This window comes from Trifolium pratense, linkage group LG6, assembly GCF_020283565.1.
Source record: "Trifolium pratense cultivar HEN17-A07 linkage group LG6, ARS_RC_1.1, whole genome shotgun sequence".
Classification (NCBI taxonomy): Eukaryota; Viridiplantae; Streptophyta; class Magnoliopsida; order Fabales; family Fabaceae; genus Trifolium; species Trifolium pratense.
Genome location: NC_060064.1, coordinates 25,200,176 through 25,225,390, shown reverse-complemented (window position 1 = coordinate 25,225,390; position 25,215 = coordinate 25,200,176). Strand labels below are relative to the sequence as shown.

Here is a 25,215-nt window from a genome sequence, read left to right as displayed (position 1 = left end):
ATTAGATTCTTATAATGAAACGTGTTTGAGCAATGATGGTAAGGGGTTACATGCTCCACTATGTACATAGAACAATTTTACCTACTAGAGATGATTTGTTAACTCATACATAATTGGTAAAATTGTAAATGTTTTTCTTTTCATTAACGCCTTGACAATAAAAATGACTTAGTTTAAAACGCAGTTTTGTACAAGTTTTTTTTTTCCACCCAAATTGAAAAATTAAGAGGCAAGAACAACACATCACATTTTTAGGTTTCTCATTCCTTGAATGACTCTTTTGATTGAACAAAAAAATTTTCGACTACATTGTCATAAGAACTTCTCAACAAGGGGTTAACACAAAGGTGTCAAAACTACAAAATCTTTGTCAGTGCATATAGATGATTGCAGCTTTGGATCCAGACTTGTTTGCAACGGGTTTAACGGGTTTTGATTTGATCGTTGGTGCACCTTGATTCCGTTGCCAGTTTGGATTTGTGGTTGTCACAAGCTCAACAATGGTGATTTTTAAATACCCTTTGGGGCTGTTAAACACAATCACTAATGTGACTTGTTTTTGTTCTTGGCGTGTTGTTGTTGGATTCGTGCTATTGTTGGAAGCTTTTGCCACGAGTTGAAATCACTAAGATCAAATCAGATTCAGCCCGCTATTGTTCGAAAGGACTAGACGTGGAGACACTCTATGTTGACGGTAGTGGTTGATTGTCGTGCTTTTGGGTTTGCTGGGATTTGTTTTTGGTGATTTGCACTCGGGGTGCTCAGATAGGTTGATTGACCATCTATTGATCTGACTTTCAAAAAATATTTTAAAGTCCCTGATTCGACCATCTGTTAGTCAAAGTGGTCCCTGACGTTAAATTGACGTTAATTCTGATGACGTGTCCTCCTTTTTTGCAACATCATATGCTTATGCGTTACTTTTTTACTTATATGTGAATTCCATGGTGCTTAAGGACTAAAATGAATACAATGTGTCTTCTTCAACCCAAAAATTTATACAAAACCCAGAAAACTATTTCCCATCAACCTAAAAACTCATACCAAATCCATCAATTTATTCATCTTCATCCAAAAATTTATCCCTCTACTTATCCTCCCTTTTTGTTCTACATGGAATCAACCTTAAAACCTATTAAGGACAAACTCATTTCACCATATGATTAAACTCCTCACTCTTAGTTCATAAATCATAAACAATGTATGCCTCATATCCAAATGCATATAGAATTGGATAAGGTAGTGAAGTTCACAACTAGCTTAAAGAGTTAAACCACCGGTTGAAACAACAACAACAACAATCCAACAACAGAAAAATACCAAAAAAAATAAAAATAAAATTAAACACAACATTAAGCACTAAAATAATAACCTTTAATTGAGCTTAATTTCATATTATAATAATAAATAAAGGTTTCAAAAAATTGTACGATGGAGATTGAAGTTTTGCTCAATTTGACACAAAATCAGAATTGAGACCAAATCAAAATAAAAATAATAATATGAAAATTTCAAATAAAAAATAGTCTCTAAATCTATTAATTTTGAAACACACTATGCAAGGTGATAGTTTTCAGATTTAACAATGGAATTAAAATTTAGGGTTTTCAACAAAAATTAGGGATCTTTTTTAATTATTTTGAAGCATGAATTGAACAAAATAAAGCAATAGAAGATTTAGTTGGAAGTAGAAAATGGAAGAAGATGATGATGTGATGATGGGTTGGTGATGGAGAGTGTAGAAAGAGGATGAAGATTTGTCATAAATTCGTATTCGTCATAGGGATATTGACAAGTGGTGCACCATGCACCACTTAATCAACTACTCCCTCCGTCCCAAAATATAAGGACCAACTGACCACTGCACGTACATCAATACTTAATTTTGATTACGAATATCTTTAATTGTATATTAGTAAAAATTATAGAAATTTGATAATTTAAAAATACTCGTCGAAACAAATCAAACAAGATCCTATAGGATAATATTTACATTTATATATTTTTAGAAAAATACGGTCAAAACAAGTCATATATGAAGATCAAGATTCTCTACAGTAAAATAACACACAGTTTTAACACAGTTTTAATCTTGTCCATTGATTACTGATCAGACGATTCTGATTAATAGATTATAAAATTGTTCAAAATAATCTCAGCCGTACATCTCAAATCGAACGGTCTAAAACTAAAACTGTGTGAAAACTGTAGGAAACTTTACTGCTGGAAATCTAATTCCATATTATAGTAGCTTCTTTGTGTTTGGTATTGTGTGTTCCTGAAAACCACGGAGATTTGTTACGTTGACTTTCTTTGTTGTTGCAATCAATTTTGGAGATTCCATTCCACCATGGCTTCCACCATCAATGATTTTGCGTACGATGTGTTTCTTAGCTTCAGAGGCGAGGATACTCGCTATGGTTTCACCGGCAATCTCAAGAAAGCTCTTGTTGATAAAGGAGTCAGAACTTTCATGGATGACGTGGAGCTTCAAAAAGGGGATGAAATCACTCCATCACTTCTCAAAGCAATTGAAAATGTTGTTGTTAGGGAGTAATCAGCTAGTTTATTCATTCACAATGAGGCCTTTTATAGGCAAGGTACAATAGATTGCAATCCAAGCCAACCAGTTGGCTAGCAAGCCTGCAGGCAAGGCAGGCCAGGCCAAGGCACGCGCGCGCACATCTGCAGGCCAGCAGGCTTGACTTGGCTTAGGCTGCAACTAGTTACTTAACATACAAGCTAACCAATCCTAACATACCCTCCCTTAATTGAACACATACAAACACAACACAAATGTTCAATGTACAAGACTACTAACATCACACATGCCTAAGCCCTCCCTTAATTTGCAAAAAGCTTCCAACTTCAAAGGCTTAGTGAGCAGGTCTGCTAACTGCTCCTCACTTCTGCAGTGAACCAATTCAATAGCTCCATCCTTAGTGAGATCTCTAAGGAAATGAAACCTGACATCAATGTGCTTTGATCTTCCATGCATAATTGGATTCTTTGAAAGCTTTATTGAGGAACTGTTGTCACAATAGATCATGATACACTCTGATTGCTTCAACTTTAAGTAATTCAACACATTTTTCAGCCATATCCCTTGACAAGCACAAGCAGCTGCTGATACATACTCAGCTTCAGTGGTTGACAGAGTCACAATTGGTTGTTTTTTAGAAGACCAAGAAACAGCACCACCTCCCAACATGAACACAAAACCTGTAGTGCTTTTCCTATCATCCAAATCACCAGCATAATCTGAGTCACACCACCCTTTCAAACATAAACCAGACTTGGAATTAAGCTTGTACTGAATTCCAAACCCTAAAGTACCTTTCAGATATCTCATAATCCTTTTTACAGCAGTCACATGCATCTCAGTTGGCCTTTCCATGAATCTTGCCACCAAACATACTGAGTAGGCCAAGTCAGGCCTTGTAGCAAGTAAATACATTAGGCACCCTATCATTTGCTTATAGACAGTTGCATCTGTGCCTTGCTCAGTTTCATCTTTGACAAGTTTGCAACCAGGCACTATAGGACTGCTTACTTGGTTACAATGTTCCATACCAAACCTAGATAGAACTTCTGCTGCATACTTCTGCTGAGTAATGAAAATACCATTGCTGTTTTGATGAACTTCCACACCAAGAAAGAACCTCATCTTTCCCAAATCAGTCATAGCAAATTTCTTCTTCATAGATGACTTAAATTCATCCATCAATTTCTGATTGTTCCCAGTGTAGATCAAATCATCTACATACAAACTTACCAACAAGATCTCATTCTCCATACCATACTTGACAAATAAGGTATGCTCATATGGACACTTTTCAAACTTCTCTGTGCTGAAATAGGACTCAATTTTGCTGTACCAAGCCCTTGGAGCTTGCTTTAATCCATACAATGCCTTCTTCAATCTATACACCATGGACTTGTCTTTGCTGATATATCCTAATGGCTGACTTACATAAATGTTTTCTGACAATTCACCATGTAAGAAAGCAGATTTAACATCTAGCTGATAGATTTTCCATCCATTATTGGCTGCAAAAGCTAGAATGGATCTGATGGTGTCCCATCTAGCAACTGGTGCAAAGACCTCATGATAGTCAATGCCATGCTTCTGTGTGTATCCTTTAGCCACTAGTCTTGCTTTGTGCTTATCAATCTCTCCCTTTTCATTATACTTTGTCTTGTAAATCCACTTCACACCAATGGAGTTACAACCAGCTGGTAGAGTAGTGAGCTCCCAGGTATCATTATTCTTGATTGACTCCATCTCAATATCAATTGCATTTCTCCAAACCTCATGTTTAACTGCTTCATTGTAAGAAACTGGATCATTGTTGGTGTTAATCATTGCAAGATTGTGCAGCTCCAACTCATCTTCATCTACTTCTGCAGCCTGACCAGTTACATAGTCATTCAATCTTACTGAGGGCTTTCTTATCCTTGGACCAAGTGGTGAGCTTCTCTCAGCTTCACTATCACTAGATGTTTCATTGACCATATTTTCATTGTTGGTAGCTGGAAATTGATCATCAGCATCAACTGGCTTCTCATCATTACTACCATCTGCTGATTCAATTTCCTCCCAATCATCATCAGTTCTAGCTGGCTTCTTTGACTTGTTCCAATTCCAGCTCTTAGATTCTTCAAATATCACATCTCTACTGATTATGATCTTATTCTCAACAGGGTCATAAAGCTTGTATGCTTTAGACTCTTCACTAACACCAAGCAAAACACACTTTTTGCTCTTGTCATCTAACTTCTTTCTTTGACTGTCATGAATGTGCACATGAGCCACACATCCAAAAACTTTAAAATGATGCACATATGGCTTCTTCCCACTCCATGCTTCTTCTGGTGTTATATCTTTTACACTAAGTGTAGGACTTCTATTCATCACATAGGTTGCCCATTTGACTGCTTCAGGCCAGAATTTCTTTGGAACATTTCTTGCATGAATCATACTTCTAACAATGTTCAGCAATGTTCTATTTTTCCTCTCAGATACTCCATTCTGCTGTGGAGTATAGGCTGCAGTTAGCTGTCTTTTAATCCCTTCCTTACTGCAGAAATCACTAAAGACATTAGAGGTATACTCACCACCTCTATCTGTCCTAAGACACTGTATAGCACATTTAGCTTCTTTCTCAACAAGGGCCTTAAAAGACTTGAAACACTCAAGAGCAAGGGACTTTTCTTTTAACACATACAACCAAGTTTTTCTGCTAAAATCATCAGTGAAGGTTATGAAGTACCTGCTTCCTCCATTTGACTGAGGAGTGATAGGGCCACAGATATCTGAATGAACTAATTCAAGTTTTGCAGATGCTCTCCAATTTGCTTGTTTTGGGATAGATTCTCTGGATTGCTTACCAGCCAAGCAATCAACACAATTATCTTCTATTTCTTCCAGCTCTGGTAATCCCTTAACCATTTGCTTCTTGGAAAGGGTGTTCAATCCCTTGAAATGCAAGTGACCATATCTTCCATGCCAAACACAGTTGACTCTTGTTTTGCAGACATCAAACATCTAGGGTTGATAACAGTTGCAGAAATCATATACATTCTATTACTAGACATAGCAGTGGTGAACAACAAACCCTATTCTTCATGATAGATCTTGCAAACATCATCTTTGAAGATAACTGTGACTCTTTTTTGCTGTAATTGGCCTATACTGATGATGTTGGTTTTTAATCCAGGCACAAAGTACACATTGGTAATCACATGAACCAAATCATTAATCTTTAACCTCACATTGCCTTTTCCCATCACAGCCATTCTTGAATCATCACCAAGTTTGACTGAATCTCTATAACTATCATCAAAATCAATAAACCAATCTTGATGACCTATCATGTGATTACTACATCCAGAGTCAAGATACCATGGTTCAATTGCATTGACTTTTGATTCTTGATTGGTTCTTGACATGAGTAGCATTTCTTCTACACTATTGTACTCAGCATAATGAGCATTACCTTCATACTCAGGACACTCACTCTGATAATGTCCAAGCTTGTGGCACTTGAAACACTCAACAAACTCTTTGTTTTGCCTTCCCCTGCCACGACCTCTACCACCATTGTTTCTTCCTCTCCCTCTACCAGCTCCTTTCTCAGGATTAGAGATTTTCAAAGCCTGTTCATCTGTTACTTCAATCTGTCTCTTCATTCTCTGCTCTTGCACAATCAAACTACTCTGCAGGCTATCAATGGACATAGCTGTAACATCATTTGATTCCTCTATAGAGCAAACCACATAATTGAATTTTGAAGACAAAGATCGCAAGATCTTTTCAACAACTTCAACTTCTTGCAGTGTTTGACCTTGAGCACTCATGCGATTTGCAATAGCAAGAGTTCTTGAGAAGTATTGTTCAACTGTTTCATTATCTTTCATTTCAAGAACTTCAAATTCTCGTTTCAATGCTTGCAGATGAGCACGTTTCACCTTTGTGGATCCTTGATACTTGCGTTTCATAGCATCCCAAATATCTTTTGATGTGTTGCGAACAAGAATCATTTCCATAATGGAACGCTCAATAGATTGAAAGAGATAGTTCTTTACCTTTAAGTCTTTCAATTTGAGCGCTTCAATTGCTTGCAATTGCTCAGCTGTAGCATCAGGTGGTGCCACCGTGATGCCTGGTTCAATTAAGCTCCATAGCTCCTTCGATCGAATGAGATTCTCCATTAGCATTGCCCAATGCTCGTAATAGCCATCAAATTTAGGAACTTTTGTGTGATTATACTTTGTTTCTTCCGCCATTGATGAAGAAAAGAAAGCTTCAGATGAGAAAAGAACGAAGAAGAATCTAACTGAAAACGGTTGCTAAAACGGTTGAAACGGATTTTGGTTAGAAATTGCAATTTCTCTCTCCTCAGGTCCCTAGAATAGGAGAACCTGATACCAATTGTTGTTGTTAGGGAGTAATCAGCTAGTTTATTCATTCACAATGAGGCCTTTTATAGGCAAGGTACAATAGATTGCAATCCAAGCCAACCAGTTGGCTAGCAAGCCTGCAGGCAAGGCAAGGCAGGCCAGGCAAGGCAGGCCAGGCCAAGGCACGCGCGCGCACATCTGCAGGCCAGCAGGCTTGGCTTGGCTTAGGCTGCAACTAGTTACTTAACATACAAGCTAACCAATCCTAACAGAAAATTCCAAAATTGCCATCGTTGTCCTCTCTAAAAACTATGCTGCTTCCTCTTTTTGTTTACAAGAACTTTCTAAGATCCTTGATTCAATGAAAGTTCAGGGTCGTTTTGTTTTGCCGGTTTTTTATAAGGTAGGTCCTTCTGATCTACGAAAGTTAGAAAAGACTTATGGAGAAGCAATGGCTATACATATGGCCAACTCCAATCCTAACATAGATAAATGGAAGGCGTCTCTTCACAAAGTTGCTAATTTCTCCGGCTTTCATTACAAGAAAGGGTATATTCCATTCCTATCTTTTGTTTTTCATGTAGTCACTATTATAAAGAAAAAATAATAATTTTTCTCTTATTGGACAGGGATGTGTATGAGTATGAGTTTATTGGAACAATTGTTGAAGAGGTCTTAAGAAAGATAAAACTTGTTGCCTTACCTGTTGGTGATTACTTAGTTGGACTAGAGTCCCAAAAGGAACATGTGACTTCGCTTTTGAATGAAGTCAACATGGTAGGGATCCATGGAATTGGTGGAATAGGGAAAACAACTCTTGCTCTAGCAGTTTATAATTTGATTTGCCATCAATTTCAAGGTTCTTGTTTTCTTGAAAAAGTCAGAGAAAATTCAGACAAAAATGGATTGATATATCTCCAAAAGATCCTTCTGTCTCAAATTGTTGGAGATAAGAATATTGAGATAACAAGTGTGAGACAAGGAATTTCAATATTACAACAGAGGCTCAACCAAAAGAAGGTTCTTTTACTTCTAGATGATGTCGACAATGAGGAGCAATTACAGGCTATTGCTGGAAAATCTGATTGGTTTGGTCTTGGAAGTAGAGTCATCATCACAGCTCGGGACAAACGGTTACTAACATGTCATGGGGTTGAACGTACATATGAGGTGAAGGGTTTGAATAACAAAGATGCTTTTGAGTTGCTTAGATGGAAAGCTCTTAGAAATGAATTTAGTCCAAGCTATAACGATTTTTTATTAGCACAATTGCATAATCCAAAATTGTATGCGAACAAATTAATTAGACAGAAGACTAACATAGTTATTTCAGGTTATGCGCATGTTTTAGAACGTGCTGTAGCATATGCTTCTGGTCTCCCGCTCGCTTTGGAAGTCATAGGTTCTCACTTTTTTAATAAGACAATAGAGCAATGTAAATATGCACTAGATCGTTATGAAAGGGTTCCCGATAAAAAGATCCAAACAACACTACAATTGAGCTTTGATGCTTTGCAGGAAGAAGAGAAGTCTGTTTTTCTTGACATTTGTTGTTTCTTCAAAGGATATAAATTGGAAAGGGTCGAACAAATACTTCATGCTCATCATGGTGTTATCATGAAAGATCATATTAATGTGTTAGTGGAAAAATCTCTCATAAAAATAAGTGAGTCTGGTTATGTGACATTACATGATTTGATAGAGGATATGGGGAAAGAAATTGTTAGACAAGAATCACCGGAAGATCCTGGAAAACGCAGTAGGTTATGGGCCTCTAAAGATATAATTCAAGTTTTACAGGAAAATACGGTGAGTAATAATGATATGGATGGTTTGACTTTTCTATCTTTAACTTTGATTTTTTTTTTTTTTTATGTTTACTAATGCTCATGTTACCCTTTTGGCTTTATGCATTATTAATGTTATTAATTGTCGCATTATTCAAATGTTAAGCCGGGTGTAATTTGATTTTAAATATCTTTAAATATGTGGGATAAAGTTCTACCATGTATTTGGTTGATTTGTGCTTTTTATGTATAAAGGGAACAAGTAAAATTGAAATCATACATTTGAACCGTTGGAATATTGAAGTAGAATGGGATTCCAAAGCTTTCAAGAAGATGGGAAAACTCAGAACACTCATTAGTAGCAATGTTGATTTATCCAAAAGTCCCAAATATCTTCCCAATAGTCTCAGAGTAATGGAATGGTACGATTGTCCGTCATCAAATTTACCATTTGATTTTTATCAGAAGGCAAGTGTAACATCTCCTATATTATAAATTCAGTTTAAGATTATTATTTGTATATCACTTATTTATTTGCATGTTTTTCTTTTTCTAATTTTTTTATCTTTGCAGATTGATAAATCAGTTGGTTATTTATGTAATCTTAAAATTTTGAGAATTATAAGATGCATGAAAATCAGGATTATTCCACCTCTCCTGTTAGCTTCTCTAGAAGAACTTAATATATCAGATTGTACAAGTCTCGAGACTTTTTCACCTGTAGTTGATGGATTTGTGGATAAACTTAAAACCATGAGTATTAGAAGCTGCATCAAGCTAAGGAGTATTCCACCTCTCAAGTTGGCTTCTCTAGAAGAACTCGATCTTTCAGAGTGTTATTGTCTTGAGAACTTTCCACATGTGGCAGATGGGTTGTTGGGTAAACTTAAAACAATGAGCCTTAGATGTTGCTTCAAGCTAAGGAGTATTCCACCTCTTAAGTTGAATTCGCTAGAAAAACTTGATCTTTCACGTTGTTATAGTCTCGAGAGTTTTTCACCTGTGGTGGATGGGTTTCTTGGAAAACTTAAAACCCTGCTTGTTACAAGTTGTCACAATCTCATTAGTATCCCACCTCTCAAGTTGGATTCTTTAGAAGAACTTGATCTTTCACATTGTTATAGTCTTGAGAGTTTTCCACCTGTGGTAGATGGGCTGGCGGATAAACTTAAAACCATGAGTATTAGAAATTGCATCAAAATTAGAATTATTCCACCTCTGATGTTGTCTTCTCTAGAAAAACTCGATCTTTCAAATTGTACTAGTCTCGAGAGTTTTTCACCTGTGGTAGATGGGTTGATGGATAAGCTTAAAATCATGAATGTTAGAAGTTGCATCAACCTAAGGAGTATTCCACCTCTCAAGTTGGATTCGCTAGAAAAACTTGACCTTTCAAATTGTTATAGTCTCGAGAGTTTTCCACCTGTGGTGGATGGGTTTCTTGGAAAACTTAAAACCTTGCTTGTTACAAGTTGTCACAATCTCAGGAGTATTCCACCTCTCAAGTTGGATTCTTTAGAAGAACTTGATCTTTCATGTTGTTATAGCCTCGAGAGTTTTCCAAGTGTGATGGATGGATTGTTGGATAAACTTAAATTCTTGAATATTGAACATTGTATCATGCTTAGGAGTATCCCACCGCTCAGGTTAAGTTCGTTGGAAAAGTTCAATCTTTCATATTGTCTAAGTCTCGAGAGTTTTCCAAAAATATTGGGAGAGATCAGAAATATACCAGGACTTCTCTTGTATGAAACTCCCATAAAAGCATTTCCATTTCGGAATCTTACTCCGCCTCCAACATCATATCCATGTAAATGTGGAATTGCTCAATTTCCAAATAGAGTTGTGGCGATGTCAATGCTTGCCGAATTTACCATCATGGGTGAAGGAAAAGTGATCCCAATGCAATCTTCACATGTAGAATATATTTGTCTCAGGAACTGTGAACTTTCAGATGAATATCTATCAAAAAGTCTCATGTTGTTTGCAAATGTGAAAGAATTACACCTAACCAACAATCAATTCACAGTTCTTCCTAAATCAATTGAAAAATGTCATTTTTTATGGAGACTTGTCTTGGATGATTGTGAGGAACTTCAGGAAATTAAAGGGATTCCTCCTTGCTTAAGAATGTTATCTGCACTAAACTGTCAATCGTTGACTTCGTCAAGCAAAAGAAAATTACTAAATCAGGTAATGATTTATTTTGTTTTTATTTGTAATGTATTTTATATTCTTCTTGATATAGTTAAACTTACTTTAATTATTTGGGACTAACAGGAATTACACGAGGTTGGAAACACTTGGTTCCATTTGCCACGAGCAAAGATTCCAGAGTGGTTCGACCACCAATGCTCGGAAGGATTATCAGTTTCTTTCTGGTTTCGTAACAAGTTTCCTGACATAATTCTCTGTGTTGGTTCTCCATTGACATGGTTCCCTAATCATCTACATCGTGTAAGGGTGATCATCAATGGCAATACATTTTTCTATACACATGGTTTAAATATAGGTTGCTCACTGAAGAAAATGTATCATTTACATCTTTTTCATATGAAAATGGAAAAGTTCAATGATAATATGGATAAAGCACTTTTAGAAAATAAGTGGAACCATGCAGAGGTTGACTTCGGATTCGCATTCCAGAAAAGTGGAATCCATGTATTGAAAGACAAAAGCAACATGAAAGATATTCGATTCAATGACCCAGAAAATGATGCTAACATTGTGTTACGCCCGGGATGTTGAAGTAAGTATTGTCACAAAGCTTTCTTTCATTATTTTATGAAAATGTGACATATTTTTCGAGAAATGTTTAATTTTCTCTTAGTTTTAATAATTCTTAACATTAAACATAACCTTGTGTACAATATTTTCTTTTAAAATATGAAAATTATGGAAGAGTTTTAAAATGTTATTACAAAAAAAGCATTCATGTAACTTGGTTTCCTAATGCAGGCAGAAGAGAGCATTGGTCACTCTTTTTTTAACTGCTTTTCTCAGGTCTGGCTCAGCTATATTTATTTTTGTTCTTCTTAGTTAAGTACGGAAATTTGAAATTACGACTGCTGCAAAAGAATTAGTTTGATCACTTTAATTTTGATAGTAATTTTCTTTTGCTTTTTATTGTGGATATAAGGGTACTGATATTCCAGAAGCCACTCTACCAGAGCCCTTTAGCCAAAATTCTTGTAACTTGATTTTCAAAGACGGACCTGTAAATTTGTCAACGGAACTTTCATCAACTTACAGTGACGTTGAACTGTCGCTGAACAACTTACATTTGAGTCCATCTTTTAGAAAACATTTTTCGCAGAATCTAAAAACTCGCTGTCATCCAATTAATCTGACTGCCTTGACCACCAAGGAAGTGAAAGCACATTGCAGAAAGAACGCACACAACTGTCTGATTGTGTCAGTAATCTTAACGCAGAAAGAGGCAAGCAGAAGGAATTACCCTCAATGTGTTTTCAACCAAATGTTATCAATATACACCAGTACATAAGATCTCCCCACCATGTTCTGAAAGCCCTGATTGGAAAATTGTCTCCGGTACTGATAGTTTGTTGACACGGACACCTACACTGTTAGCACCTGAGAGATTGGTGCTTGGTTCTGATGTTAAGCTTTAAAAAATGACTGGTCAGGCAGTGGTGATTTGGACAATAGAGTAGAGGATGTTCTGAGGATTTCAAATGTTTTGATTCTGTTTCCCTACTTCAGAAGGTATACCCATCTTATTTTGGTTTTAATTTGGACTTATTCTTAAAATCATACTTTGACCTTTTGCATCAGATTAAATTACTTTCCTGCAAATTTTTATTGAAAAAGTCATTTTTTCTCACATGAAAGTTACAGCTTTATTGTTAATTAATTGTTTCTCAATGCAGGGACAAGAGAACCTTTATCATCATCAATTACAATATAAGAAAGTTGAAGTACCTGGTAAAGACAACAATAACCTTTCTTTAAAATCTGCCACCTGTCTAAAAGAGGGGTATTTATTGTCCAAAAAATTTGAAACTGAACTAAAGAGTTGTGTAACTGAGCCATATGGCTCACTAACTAAGCCATATTATCCTTTTGTGAGACAAAAGGTAACTGAAAGACAAGCCATAGTTACTAAGGAACTAATAAAATTGAAATCTAATTGTCACCTTTACGTCAAATCACACATTTTTGATAGAAAAATCCAAAACTTCTCTTCACACTATTACCAACCAATTTTGGGGGTAAATTTTTCAAATTCAAATTTCAAATATCATTGAATACTATATACTCTTTCACATTTATCACATTTCATTCTTACTCTTCTTTCTCTCACTACTTTTATCTTTTTCTCTCAGTATTTTTATCTTTCTACTTGTCTGATCTCCATTTTTTCTCTTCTCATCTTGCAGGAAAACTATTCATTTTTTGAACAACAACACAAGTATACGAACTTTGTTTTCTCTTTCACTAAAGGTATGAAGATACGATCAAACTCTGTTTTTTTTTTGTTGCTAATTTATCATCTTTGTTCATTATTTCGTATCTTATTCTATTTGTCCTCAAACTCTATCATTTTTAGCATGCTTTATAAAAAAATAAATATAAAACAAATAGTTTATTTTCTTTATATGTAGATTACCAACACTAAAACAAAGTTGAGGATGTAAATATGCTAATACTCAAAGACTTTAAATTTTATTATTGTTTTTGTTCAAATTTGGTATGCAGTTTTGAACAAATATTTGTTGTTGTTCTGTTTTCTAACATATGTTGCTATTTCTTACTTTTCTTTTTCAGATCCGTAAAAAGTACATCAATACTTAACATTGATCTTAAATATTGTTGGATAGAAGACAATGAAAATTTAAAAAAAGGAAAAAGCTGAAGGTTGTAATCTTACTTTTCTTTTTCTTTTTATTTTTCAGATCTGTAAAAATTATATGAATACTTAACATTGATCTTAAATATTGTTAGATAGAAGATGATGAAAATTTAAAAAAAGGAAAAAGATGAAGGTTGTAATCTTCCTTTTCTTTTTATTTTTATTTTTTAGATCTGTAAAAAGTATATCAATACTTAACATTGATCTTAAATATTGTTAGATAGAAGACAATGAAAATTTAAAAAAAAGGAAAAATATGAAGGTTGTAATAAATGGAAGTGAATAGTAATGAGAAAAGGTAGAAATAAGGTTACCGAACAAATACAACTTCTTTGTACTCTTTATCTTTTTATTCTATATTAATATTAGTTCTAATTTTTCTCCACTCATTAAAATATCCTTTAGATGAATAAAGAAGATCATAATTTAAAAATAAATTTCTTGACGAAATCAAAGAAAAATGGAGAAAATTAAAAATATGAAACTATATATTTTTAAAAGATAAAACAAAAAATACAATCAAATCCAAAAAAATCAATCAAAGTTTCTTGTCCTTTTGTTTTTCACTTTCATTAAATTTTGCAACAACTTCATATGAAAAAATAGAAAAATACAATCAGATCCAAAAAAAAAATACAAACAAACCAAAAAGGAATAAAAACATATAGTGCTCTTCATATATGAAATCTGGCACGCAGTGAACACAATGCTGCACAAGATGCTATAGCACACGTTGCAGCAAGACAGTCGCAGAACACAGTAAATAAATAAATAAATTGCAGAACAATAAATAAGACAGGAAATTGTTAACCCAGTTCAGTGCAACGTCACCTACTCTGGGGGATACCAATCCAGGAATGAATCCACTATAATAGCTCTAGTTCAAAGCCCTCGACCAACACCCGGTACTTGACTTATCACCTAGACACTACCAATGCAATCCTACCTAAGAACCTCTTAGATAATGAGACCCCGTCCCAAATTCCCTCTAACAACACGTACTATGTTGCTGTCAATAATGATTATAAGGATGGAGACACTCTCCTAGAAACTAGACAACACTCTTGCTTAAAAGCTTATGAGTGAATCACACAAACTAACTCCGTGCTTAAAAGCTTAGGAGCAGCTTACAATAAACAACACAAACCCAGTCCTAAACTTGCATCAAAAACGACACAAGAAAGGCTGACAAAAGACACAAACTCTAAACCCTAAAAACTCACACTTTGTAAAAACACGGTTTAGAATACATGAATAAAATAGCTTGAGGCTACACATATTTATAGTCTTCAATTGTCTTGATGTCCAAGTTAGGTCTTCAGACATGTACAGCTGTGAGAATTGCGGCCCAACCCTAAATTAATTTCAAAAATATAATTTGTTTGTTTCATGTTGTACCAAACAAAAAAAAACGCCAAAAATATAATATAATTATATTTTTGTTTTAAATAACTTTCCTTTGGCCGACTTCAATAAAACTTGCTGAGCAAGGCTCGTTTTGCCTAGACGCACGTGCCTGAATATATAATTGAAGCAAATCTTGACTCAGATTTGAAATAAAAATTCTGCACGAAAACAGAGCTTCAGTATGCTGTACTATAATGCTACAGCATCTCAGTCCAGCATCTGGCTGGTTGGCTTTTGCAAAATGTAGCCAATCAAAACACCAACAATCTCCCCCTTTGGCAAATTTTGGCTAAAACAACCTTAGGCCAGTGCATAGAGAGATACAGTCTAAACTTTCCTTCGAGTCAACATAAGCACACAACTAGGAAAGAAAGTAGAACGATGCTAAGCTATTTAAACTTTCCTTCGAGTCAACATAAGCACACAACTAAGAAAGAAAGTAGGAAATTCATCAGATGAAAAGATAGCTAGCACGTAAGCATCAGAGGCATGCAACAGCGGAACATAACACATCTTAGCCTCAAAGTACAGATAGAGAGAAATAAACTCTCACATAGTGGATTCAAGATCGGAGAAATAAACTCCTTAAGATTTAAGCAACGCCACAGAGAATAGGAAAAATAAATTCCTATGTAAACATGCATATCATAAGTAGTAGAAAAGTAAATTCTACCTACCCCCCCTCAATATATGCATAAACTTCACTCCCCCTCAAAACATGCATATCACATAAAACCAACAACATGCTATACTAGATGCTATAGCATTTTTCATCACATCATGCACAACAGATATTACTCCCCCTTTTTAGCCATAAATTCTGACAAATAAAGTCAGTATCACACAGTAGGAGCAGAACTTCCACAAAGTTATCAGATCATAGAGAAACATAGAGTGCAGAGAGAATCAGAGCATAAGAACTCATAAAGTGCACATTACAGACCATCAGGGCATAGAAAACCTGGATTATCGGAGCCAAAAGACATGGATTGTTCATGTTACAAACCAGAGAGCATCAGGGCGTAGCCCAACAAATTAAAATCCAAAAGGACATGCAAATAAAGCATAAGCAGGTCACATAGAAGGACTTGCGTCAGAGTCCTCCTCCTCTACCTCAGTATCACCACCTGCAATATCATTAAGAACACCAGGATGGACATTGGAAAACACCTTGAGGTCAACAATTATTTGCTTCCTAGGCAAAACATCAGATGACTGATTGACAGATGATGCAGCACAGTCTGCAGCATGTGTACCCTCAACCAGTCTAAAATCAAAAGACAAATCACAACCTCTCTTACTAGGAACACCAGCCTTAGTACAAATGTCAGGATGTTGAGCTAGAATAATGTCACACATCAGTGTAGGAAAGACTATAGGCATCTTCACAGTACATGACTTACCATGCAGAACAGTTTCATCAAGAATATGGAAACCAAGGTCAAGAGGTGATTTGGTCCCTACAACATATATAAACCTAGCCAAACCTGTAGCCACAGTATTAGAATGAGTAGTTGGAGCCCAGTTGCAGTTTTCATCAATCCAGCTGCATTAATCAAATCAACAAGCTTTTGGCATTGTAAAAAAAACTTCACTTAAATTCCTTTCCACAGCAAGCCTTCTTTTTATCACAAATTTCCACCTGTCAACATTTTCAAAACGATGAAAGGAAATGTTGTCAAGGGGTACAGGGGATACATCTTGAGGGATCCTCTTTTTCTTCACAGACTTCTTTGAGGATGCTGCAGGCGATGCAGTAGCATGTTGGTCTTCCTCAAACTCTGAATCACTAGAGGAAATAGTCTTCCTCCTCAAAAGCTTCTTCTTTGGCTCAGAGGGCCTAGTAATCTTACTCCACTGTCTTTTAAGACCATAGATTTTCTTTTCCTTGGCAGTCTTGACAGGAACATTAGAAACAGCTACACCTTTACCAGCATTGCTCCTTAACCTCCTAGTACTCGAAGCAGGAGTCCTCTCAGTAAGGTTGAGATTGTCCACATAAATAACATTTGAATCTTTCTCAGCAGATTCATCAACATTCAAAGGAACAAACATAGTTTTACCACTATCATCAACATAAGGGATCACATAGATATCATGAACAAAAACATTATCAGTAGTAGTTGCTTAAGAACCCTTTTCTTTTTCAGGAACAATAACATCGTCTGGAGACTCGGGTATCACGATGTTATCCAAATTTTCCCGTGCTGCAGATGTTGTAGCATCATGTGCAACATCTTTCTCAGGAACACTCTTCTTGACATGTTCCAACACAGAGTCATCTTTGACCTCAGTTGGAGCGCTAATATCATTACCAACAAATGTTAAACACATCAGGGGAGAACACCACATAACTTTCTCTGACAAATACTTTCTCACCACAAGAAACATCCTTATCATCAACAAACACACAATTCTTACCAAATCTTCAGATGTTTCAACATTACCCATAACAGCGTGCATTACTAAATAAATTGAAGAGAAAACTGCACGCCACACTTGCAATAATTGCTATAACTCTTCAGATAGGCAAACACCAAGTTTGCCTCGCAATTTTTCAAATTGGACCGCATCTAGAGCCTTAGTAAAAATATCAGCCAGCTGTTCTTCAGTGGCAATATGCTCAAGAGTTATAATACCTTCTTCAACAAGATCTCTGATAAAATGGTGCCTAATATCAATATGTTTCGTCCTACTATGTTGAATAGGATTCTTTGAAATATTGATGGCACTAAGATTGTCACAGTACAATGCTATAGCATCTTGTACCACATTGTACTCCAGCAACATTTGTTTCATCCATAATAACTGGGAGCAGCTGCTACCAGCAGCTATGTATTCTGCTTCAGCTGTAGATAAAGATACACAATTCTGTTTCTTGCTGAACCAAGATATAAGGTTGTTGCCCAAAAAGAAACAAGCTCCTGAGGTGCTTTTTCTATCATCTGCACAACCTGCCCAATCAGCATCACAATATCCTACTAGCATAGAGTTCTCACCATGAGTATACAGGATCCCATAATCACATGTACCATTCACATACTTCAAAATTCTTTTCACTTGAGCAAGATGACTCATCTTTGGCTCAGCTTGGTACCTAGCACATACTCCTACAGCAAAAGTAATATCAGGCCTGCTGGCTGTAAGGTATAATAAGCTGCCTATCATGCTTCTATAAAGACTTTGATCTACATCAACTCCCTTTTCATCTTTGGTAAGCTTTAAATGGGTTGCTGCAGGTGTTCTTTTATGAGCAGCACTTTCCATACCAAACTTTTTCACTATATTTCTTGCATACTTACTTTGGGAGATAAAAATAGTATCTTCCATCTGCTTTACTTGGAGCCCAAGAAAGTAGGTTAGTTCACCTACAAGACTCATCTCAAACTCAGACTGCATTTGCTGCACGAAATGCTGTACCATCTCACTAGACATTCCTCCAAATACAATGTCATCAACATAGATTTGTGCTATTAGAAATTTGCCTTGATCTTCTTTCACAAATAGAGTCTTGTCATTTCCTCCTTTCCTGTAGCCTTGACTAATAAGGAACTCAGTCAATCTTTCATACCATGCTCGAGGTGCTTGTTTTAATCCATAAAGAGCCTTCTTTAATTTGTAAACATGATTTGGAAAGCTTGGATCAACAAACCCCTTTGGTTGTTCCACATATACTTCTTCATTTAAGTACCCATTAAGGAAGGCACTTTTCACATCCATTTGAAATAACTTGAATTTTAGAATGCATGCCACTCCTAGAAGTAATCTAATGGATTCAAGACGAGCAACCGGAGCAAAAGTCTCATCAAAATCTATCCCTTCAATCTGTGAATATCCTTGTGCAACCAGCCTTGCCTTGTTTCTGGTCACAGTTCCACTTTCATCAGACTTGTTCTTGTAGACCCATTTGGTACCAATTACATTTGCATTTTCAGGTCTAGGAACCAAGTCCCAAACTTCATTCCTCTTGAACTGATTTAGCTCTTCTTGCATAGCATTTATCCAGAACTCATCAGTCAGAGCTTCCTTCACATTTTTTGGCTCAAATTTAGACACAAAACAAGCATTAGAAACTATGTCAAGTGTCCTTCTAGTAGCAATTCCTTGATTGGGATTACCAATAATCAGGTCTGTAGGATGATTCTTTTGAGTACGAGTAGAAGGTCCTTTCTTTGGAGTAGCAGAGATTTGGTCAGATGCAGTAACCTCTGTATCATTCTTTGATTCACTAGTAGTTTCACAATCTGCATCACCTGTTATAGATGCTGTAGCATCTTCTGCATCATCTTCAGCAGTTTCACTTGAGGTGTCATCTATTACCACATTTATAGACTCCATCATGGTTTTGGTTCTATTATTATATACTCTGTAGGCTCTACTATTTGTTGAGTATCCCAAGAATATGCCCTCATCACTTTTAGGATCCATTTTGGTTCTTGGTTCTCTATCAGACAAGATGTAGCATTTACTACCAAACACATGGAAGTGCTTAACAGTAGGTTTCCTTTCCTTCCATAATTCGTATAGAGTAGTTGTTGTTCCAGATCTCAGGGTGACACGATTATGAATATAGCAGGCAGTATTCATAGCTTCTGCCCAAAAACCATGTGAAAGCTTCTTTGCATGTAACATTACCCTTGCAGACTCTTGTATAGTTCTATTTTTCCTTTCTACTACACCATTTTGTTGTGGTGTAATGGGAGATGAGAATTCATGTATGATGCCTTCAGAGGCACAGAAGTCAGAGAAACTGGAGTTCTCAAACTCCTTACCATGATCACTTCTGATCCTTAATACCACATTGTTTTTCTCCCTTTGAAGTTGAATACATAGATCTTTGAACACATCAAAGGTTTCTGATTTCTTTCTAATAAAATTTATCCAGGTGTATCTAGAAAAGTCATCAACAACAACATATGCGTACCTTTTTCCTCCCAAGCTTTCAGTTTGCATAGGACCCATCAAGTCCATGTGTAGAAGTTCAAGAACTCTAGTAGTGGTAAGATGCTGCAGCTTTGGATGTGGCATCTTGGTTTGCTTTCCAATCTGACAATCTCCACATATGCTACCTTCTTCAATTTTGAGATTTGGCAGTCCTCTGATGGCTTCTTTGGATATTGCTTTCTTCATGCTTCTTAGATTAAGATGACCAAGCTTTTGGTGCCATAGTTTTACTTCATCTTCTTTAGTGGTTAAGCATGTTGACATATTTTCTCCTTCTTGGGGAACCCATAGATAGCAGTTGTCTTTTGATCTGACACCTTTCATCAAAATCTCACCTTCGTTATTTGTAACCAGACATTCAGATTTGGTGAAGTTTACTTTCATTCCTTGGTCGCATAGTTGACTAATACTTATCAAATTTGCAGTCAATCCTCTTACTAACAATACATTGTTTAGTTTAGGCAAGCTATTACTTCTGAGCTCTCCTATCCCAACAATTTCTCCTTTTGCACCATCACCAAAGGTAACAAAGCTAGTTGAGTAAGACTTTATTCCGACAAGAAATTTACTTATTCCGGTCATGTGTCTTGAGCAGCCACTATCGAAGTACCAGTCTTCCCTTGATGAAGCTCTAAGTGATGTGTGAGCAATCAGAGCAGTAATCTCTTCTTCAGGTTGAGTTGTATCACTTTTCTTCTCATTTTCTTCTTTAGGTTTCCATTCTTGTTGAGTAGGAGCAGTTGTGGAAATAGGTTTGTGCTGAGGACGTCTGTTAGGGTACCCATATAGCTTGTAGCAGTAAGGCCTTATGTGCCCTTTTCTACCACAGTAATGACATCTCCAAGCATGGTGCTTTCTTCTATTTCTTGACATGGGATGCTGCTGATGATGCTGCGGCTTCTGATAAGGCATCCTTTGCTTTTGAGTTTCTTTAGGTTCCATGTACATGAGGTCAGGACTGTAATTCTTGAATTTATTGACATTCTCATAGCTAAGCCCAATATTTCTAGGCTTTCGAACATTTTTCTCTAAGATTTCCTCCAGTTGTCCATCAGCCTTATGAAGTTTGTCAAGATGCTCATCATCTTTATACAACATGTCAGAGAATTTTCTCAGCCGCCAAATGTCAGTATTTAATTTTTCAATGACTCCTTTAGCTTCTTCAAGATCAGAGGATAGATAATTTACCTTCTTTTGAAGTTCCTCCATCTTTGAGATATTCTCAAATTTTTCTGCTTTTAACTCATTGATGGTTACCTTTTGTTTCTCAATAACCCTGCAGATCTCAAGATCAGAGGACAGAAAATTTACCTTCTTTTGGAGTTCCTCTATTTTTGAGATATTCTCAGATTTTTCTGCTTTTAACTCATTGATGGTTACCTTTTGTTTCTCAATAACCCTGCAGATTTCTTCACTTTTAAGACAAAGTTCCTTGTAGGATGCAGCAAGCTCTTCATAGGTTACCTCTCCATCATCAGATTCTGTATCAGATGTAACAATTCCTGTTAAGACTGAGATATGTTTAGCAGTTACAGATGCTGTATCATCTTCTGAGTCATCATCCTCAGACCAACTGACAGTTAGCCCTTTCTTTGCTCTCTTCTGATATGTTGGGCACTCAGGTCTGATGTGACCATATCCTTCACATTCGTGACATCGAATGTTTCTGTTTAAGTTTGATTTTTCATCACCTTTTGGTTTTCCTAGACTTTCATTGCTGCGCGTAGTACTTGGAGCATTGTTTTTGAAATTTGATCTAGGTCTCTTATCCATTCGTTTCAGAACTTTGTTGAATTGTTTTCCCAATAACACCATGGCCTCAGAGATACTCTCATTAGATTCTTCTTCATCCTCCAGTTCTTCTTCATTATTTTTAGATGAGAAGGCAATGCTCTTATTTTTCTTTTCACTTCTTCCATTTGCAACACTTTCATAAGTTTGGAGTGATCCAACCAGTTCATCCAGCTTCATCTCAGAAATGTTTTTGGCTTCTTCCATAGCTGTGACTTTCATATCAAATTTCTTTGGAAGTGATCTAAGCATTTTTCTTACTAACTTTTCTTCGGGAATTTTCTCCCCCAAAGCATCAAATTGATTATCATAGTCTAGAATAGTCATATGAAAATCTTGAATTGTTTCTTCCTCCTTCATACGTAAGTTTTCAAACTGAGTAGTAAGAATCTGTAATTTAGACATTTTTACCTGAGGAGTACCTTCATGAACAGTTTCAAGAATCTTCCAAGCTTCCTTTGCTGAGACACATTTTTTGATTAGTTTGAAGATGTGCTTATCTACCCCATTGTATAATGCATATAATCTTTTGAGTTTCCCAAAGCAAGCTCATCTTCTTCTTTAGACCAGTCCTCTTCAGCTTTTAGTTTAAGTGTTGGCTTTCCATCCTTGTCAATGACCACGGGGGGGTCCCATCCTTTCAGAACAGCCTTCCAAGTTTTGCTATCCATAGATTTTAGGAAAGCAATCATGCGTGATTTCCAATAATCATAGTTGGAGACACCAACTAGAAGCGGTGGTCTGCTTACGAGCCCTCCTTCCTTTTCAATGTTGCCAGACATTTTCCCTGGAGCTCACCCTATAACCAGAAAGGGTGCCTGCTCTGATGCCAATTGGAATCTGGCACGCAGTGAACACAATGCTGCACAAGATGCTATAGCACACGTTGCAGCAAGACAGTCGCAGAACACAGTAAATAAATAAATAAATTGCAGAACAATAAATAAGACAGGAAATTGTTAACCCAGTTCAGTGCAACGTCACCTACTCTGGGGGATACCAATCCAGGAATGAATCCACTATAATAGCTCTAGTTCAAAGCCCTCGACCAACACCCGGTACTTGACTTATCACCTAGACACTACCAATGCAATCCTACCTAAGAACCTCTTAGATAATGAGACCCCGTCCCAAATTCCCTCTAACAACACGTACTATGTTGCTGTCAATAATGATTATAAGGATGGAGACACTCTCCTAGAAACTAGACAACACTCTTGCTTAAAAGCTTATGAGTGAATCACACAAACTAACTCCGTGCTTAAAAGCTTAGGAGCAGCTTACAATAAACAACACAAACCCAGTCCTAAACTTGCATCAAAAACGACACAAGAAAGGCTGACAAAAGACACAAACTCTAAACCCTAAAAACTCACACTTTGTAAAAACACGGTTTAGAATACATGAATAAAATAGCTTGAGGCTACACATATTTATAGTCTTCAATTGTCTTGATGTCCAAGTTAGGTCTTCAGACATGTACAGCTGTGAGAATTGCGGCCCAACCCTAAATTAATTTCAAAAATATAATTTGTTTGTTTCATGTTGTACCAAACAAAAAAAAACGCCAAAAATATAATATAATTATATTTTTGTTTTAAATAACTTTCCTTTGGCCGACTTCAATAAAACTTGCTGAGCAAGGCTCGTTTTGCCTAGACGCACGTGCCTGAATATATAATTGAAGCAAATCTTGACTCAGATTTGAAATAAAAATTCTGCACGAAAACAGAGCTTCAGTATGCTGTACTATAATGCTACAGCATCTCAGTCCAGCATCTGGCTGGTTGGCTTTTGCAAAATGTAGCCAATCAAAACACCAACAATATACAAATTGAAAATTCAAATAGATCTAAAAAAAACACAAACAGAACAAATCTAAAAAATTAACAGCTACCACAAGAAAAGTTAAGTTTCTAAATCTAAACTTTATTATTGTTGTTGTATGCATGAGAGAAGGAAAAAAGACAAAAGTAATATATTTACAAAAAAAAAAAAAAATCTAATGACAAATATCAACCATGTACTCACAAGATATTTACAAAATAGAAGGATTTCATTTTCCCACACGGTGTATGCAATTTCCGGCGCGGTGGTCACCGGTAAAATTAGTCCGATCTGGATTTTTACTTTGTGAGATTTGTAGTGAATATCAATGAGAGTCTTTATATGATGGTGATTTTTTTGAAGGTTATCTATGGTGATGGAGATCTAGAAGAAAAGGTCGCGGGTAGGAGAAATATAACATAGAAAGAAAAAAAATTGGTGAAAGAAAGATAACTGATAACTTGAGAAGATGAGTTGCTGTTGTTCCTTGTCTTTCCCTTCTGCATCTTTGATTTTGCCGTTTTTCTTTTACAAATGGAGGAGATGGACATCACTTTTACAAATGGAGGAGATTGATTTTGTCAAATAAATTAAAAACAAAAAGAAACATAGAGGGAAAAAAACGCAGAGGAAAGGTGGTGGTGGTGGTGGTTCATTAGGACTCAGGAAGAAGAAAAATGCGAGAGATAGAGAGAGATGTTTGAGCGGCGGCTAGGGTTAGAGAAAGTCAGAAAACTGAGTTACATCGGAGTGGTTAGGTTTTTTATTTATTTTATGGGCTGGGCTGGGCATTAAGCCCAAATTAAGGCATGTATTTTGGGTCTGAGAGTACAAGTTTGATTGTATTTTTATACGGGGAACAAATTGCTTAGCCGTGTATTTATAGATCTCGTGTGTTTCTAAAAAGTATACTACACTAATTTATACGGGCAACAAATTGTTGGTGATGAAAAATTTAAATTAACTATTATTATACGGGGAACAAAGTATTTGCTGATGAAAAACTTAAATTAACTGAAATATACGGGGAACAAGTTATTGTTGATGAAAAAATTATTAACTATTATAAACAAGGAACAAGTTATTTTTGATGAAATTTTTTAATTAACTATTATATACACGGAACAAGTTATTCTTGGTAATATATGAGTATTTTTCATTTTAAATGTAGTAGCACCGTATGATTCAATTAAATTTTTATTTAAACTACAAAGAAAATATCTTTTATACTATAGTAAAATGGAAGGGACGTGCATTGGGCAGTGCAGGGGCTGAAAAATTCATGGATATACTCCACATCCACATGTTCATGCATGTGCTAATTAAAGCTAGCTATCTATACTAAAGTATGGATATTGTATTATTTTATTTCTAATATATTGCAAAGACAGAAACAATATATAATGAGTATTTGGACAAAATATTCTAACATATGGGAAAAATTATAATACATCATATATATCGATAACAATCTCAAAATAATTATCATATATACTAAATAAATCATACAGGAGACAAATTATGCTACTGATTCATGAAACCCATAACAATCTCAAAATAACTAAATAAATCTTACATTAGACAAATTATGCTACTAATTCATATAACTCATAACAATATCAAAATAACAATCATATTTTTTTTTTAAAAAAAAAACATTAGCGTGCATAGGCATCACATGAT

General features: G+C 35.9%; 1 protein-coding gene and 1 long non-coding RNA gene across 3 annotated transcripts; both read left to right on the top strand.

Moving 5' to 3' along the window:
* Positions 1 to 2,224: 2,224 nt before the first annotated feature.
* On the top strand, positions 2,225 to 12,601 carry LOC123889446 (disease resistance protein RPV1-like). 2 transcript variants are annotated; one of them, XM_045938786.1, is made up of 10 exons: positions 2,225 to 2,537; positions 7,179 to 7,452; positions 7,533 to 8,120; positions 8,166 to 8,712; positions 8,946 to 9,158; positions 9,264 to 10,883; positions 10,971 to 11,439; positions 11,649 to 11,693; positions 11,830 to 12,416; positions 12,581 to 12,601. In XM_045938786.1, exons 1-7 carry the CDS (start codon positions 2,351 to 2,353, stop codon positions 11,436 to 11,438), a joined length of 3,897 nt encoding a protein of 1,298 aa, XP_045794742.1. In that variant the 5' UTR covers positions 2,225 to 2,350; the 3' UTR covers position 11,439; positions 11,649 to 11,693; positions 11,830 to 12,416; positions 12,581 to 12,601. The 2 variants fall into 2 exon arrangements, with proteins under 2 accessions (XP_045794742.1, XP_045794741.1); XM_045938785.1 differs by having other exon boundaries at positions 7,533 to 8,712.
* Positions 12,602 to 12,613: 12 nt separating this feature from the next.
* LOC123889447 lies at positions 12,614 to 24,505 on the top strand. The gene is made up of 3 exons (XR_006802560.1): positions 12,614 to 13,154; positions 13,479 to 13,568; positions 23,896 to 24,505. It is a non-coding gene; the product is annotated as an uncharacterized LOC123889447 (long non-coding RNA).
* Positions 24,506 to 25,215: the final 710 nt, after the last annotated feature.

Bases quoted from the DNA above. Each gene is read 5' to 3' on its own strand.
- LOC123889446 (XM_045938785.1), top strand. From the start codon at position 2,351: ATGGCTTCCACCATCAATGATTTTGCGTACGATGTGTTTCTTAGCTTC. The intron at 2,538-7,178 runs ATGTTGTTGTTA...TCCTAACAGAAA, and splicing joins ACTTCTCAAAGCAATTGAAA to ATTCCAAAATTGCCATCGTT. The intron at 7,453-7,532 runs GTATATTCCATT...CTTATTGGACAG, and splicing joins GGCTTTCATTACAAGAAAGG to GGATGTGTATGAGTATGAGT.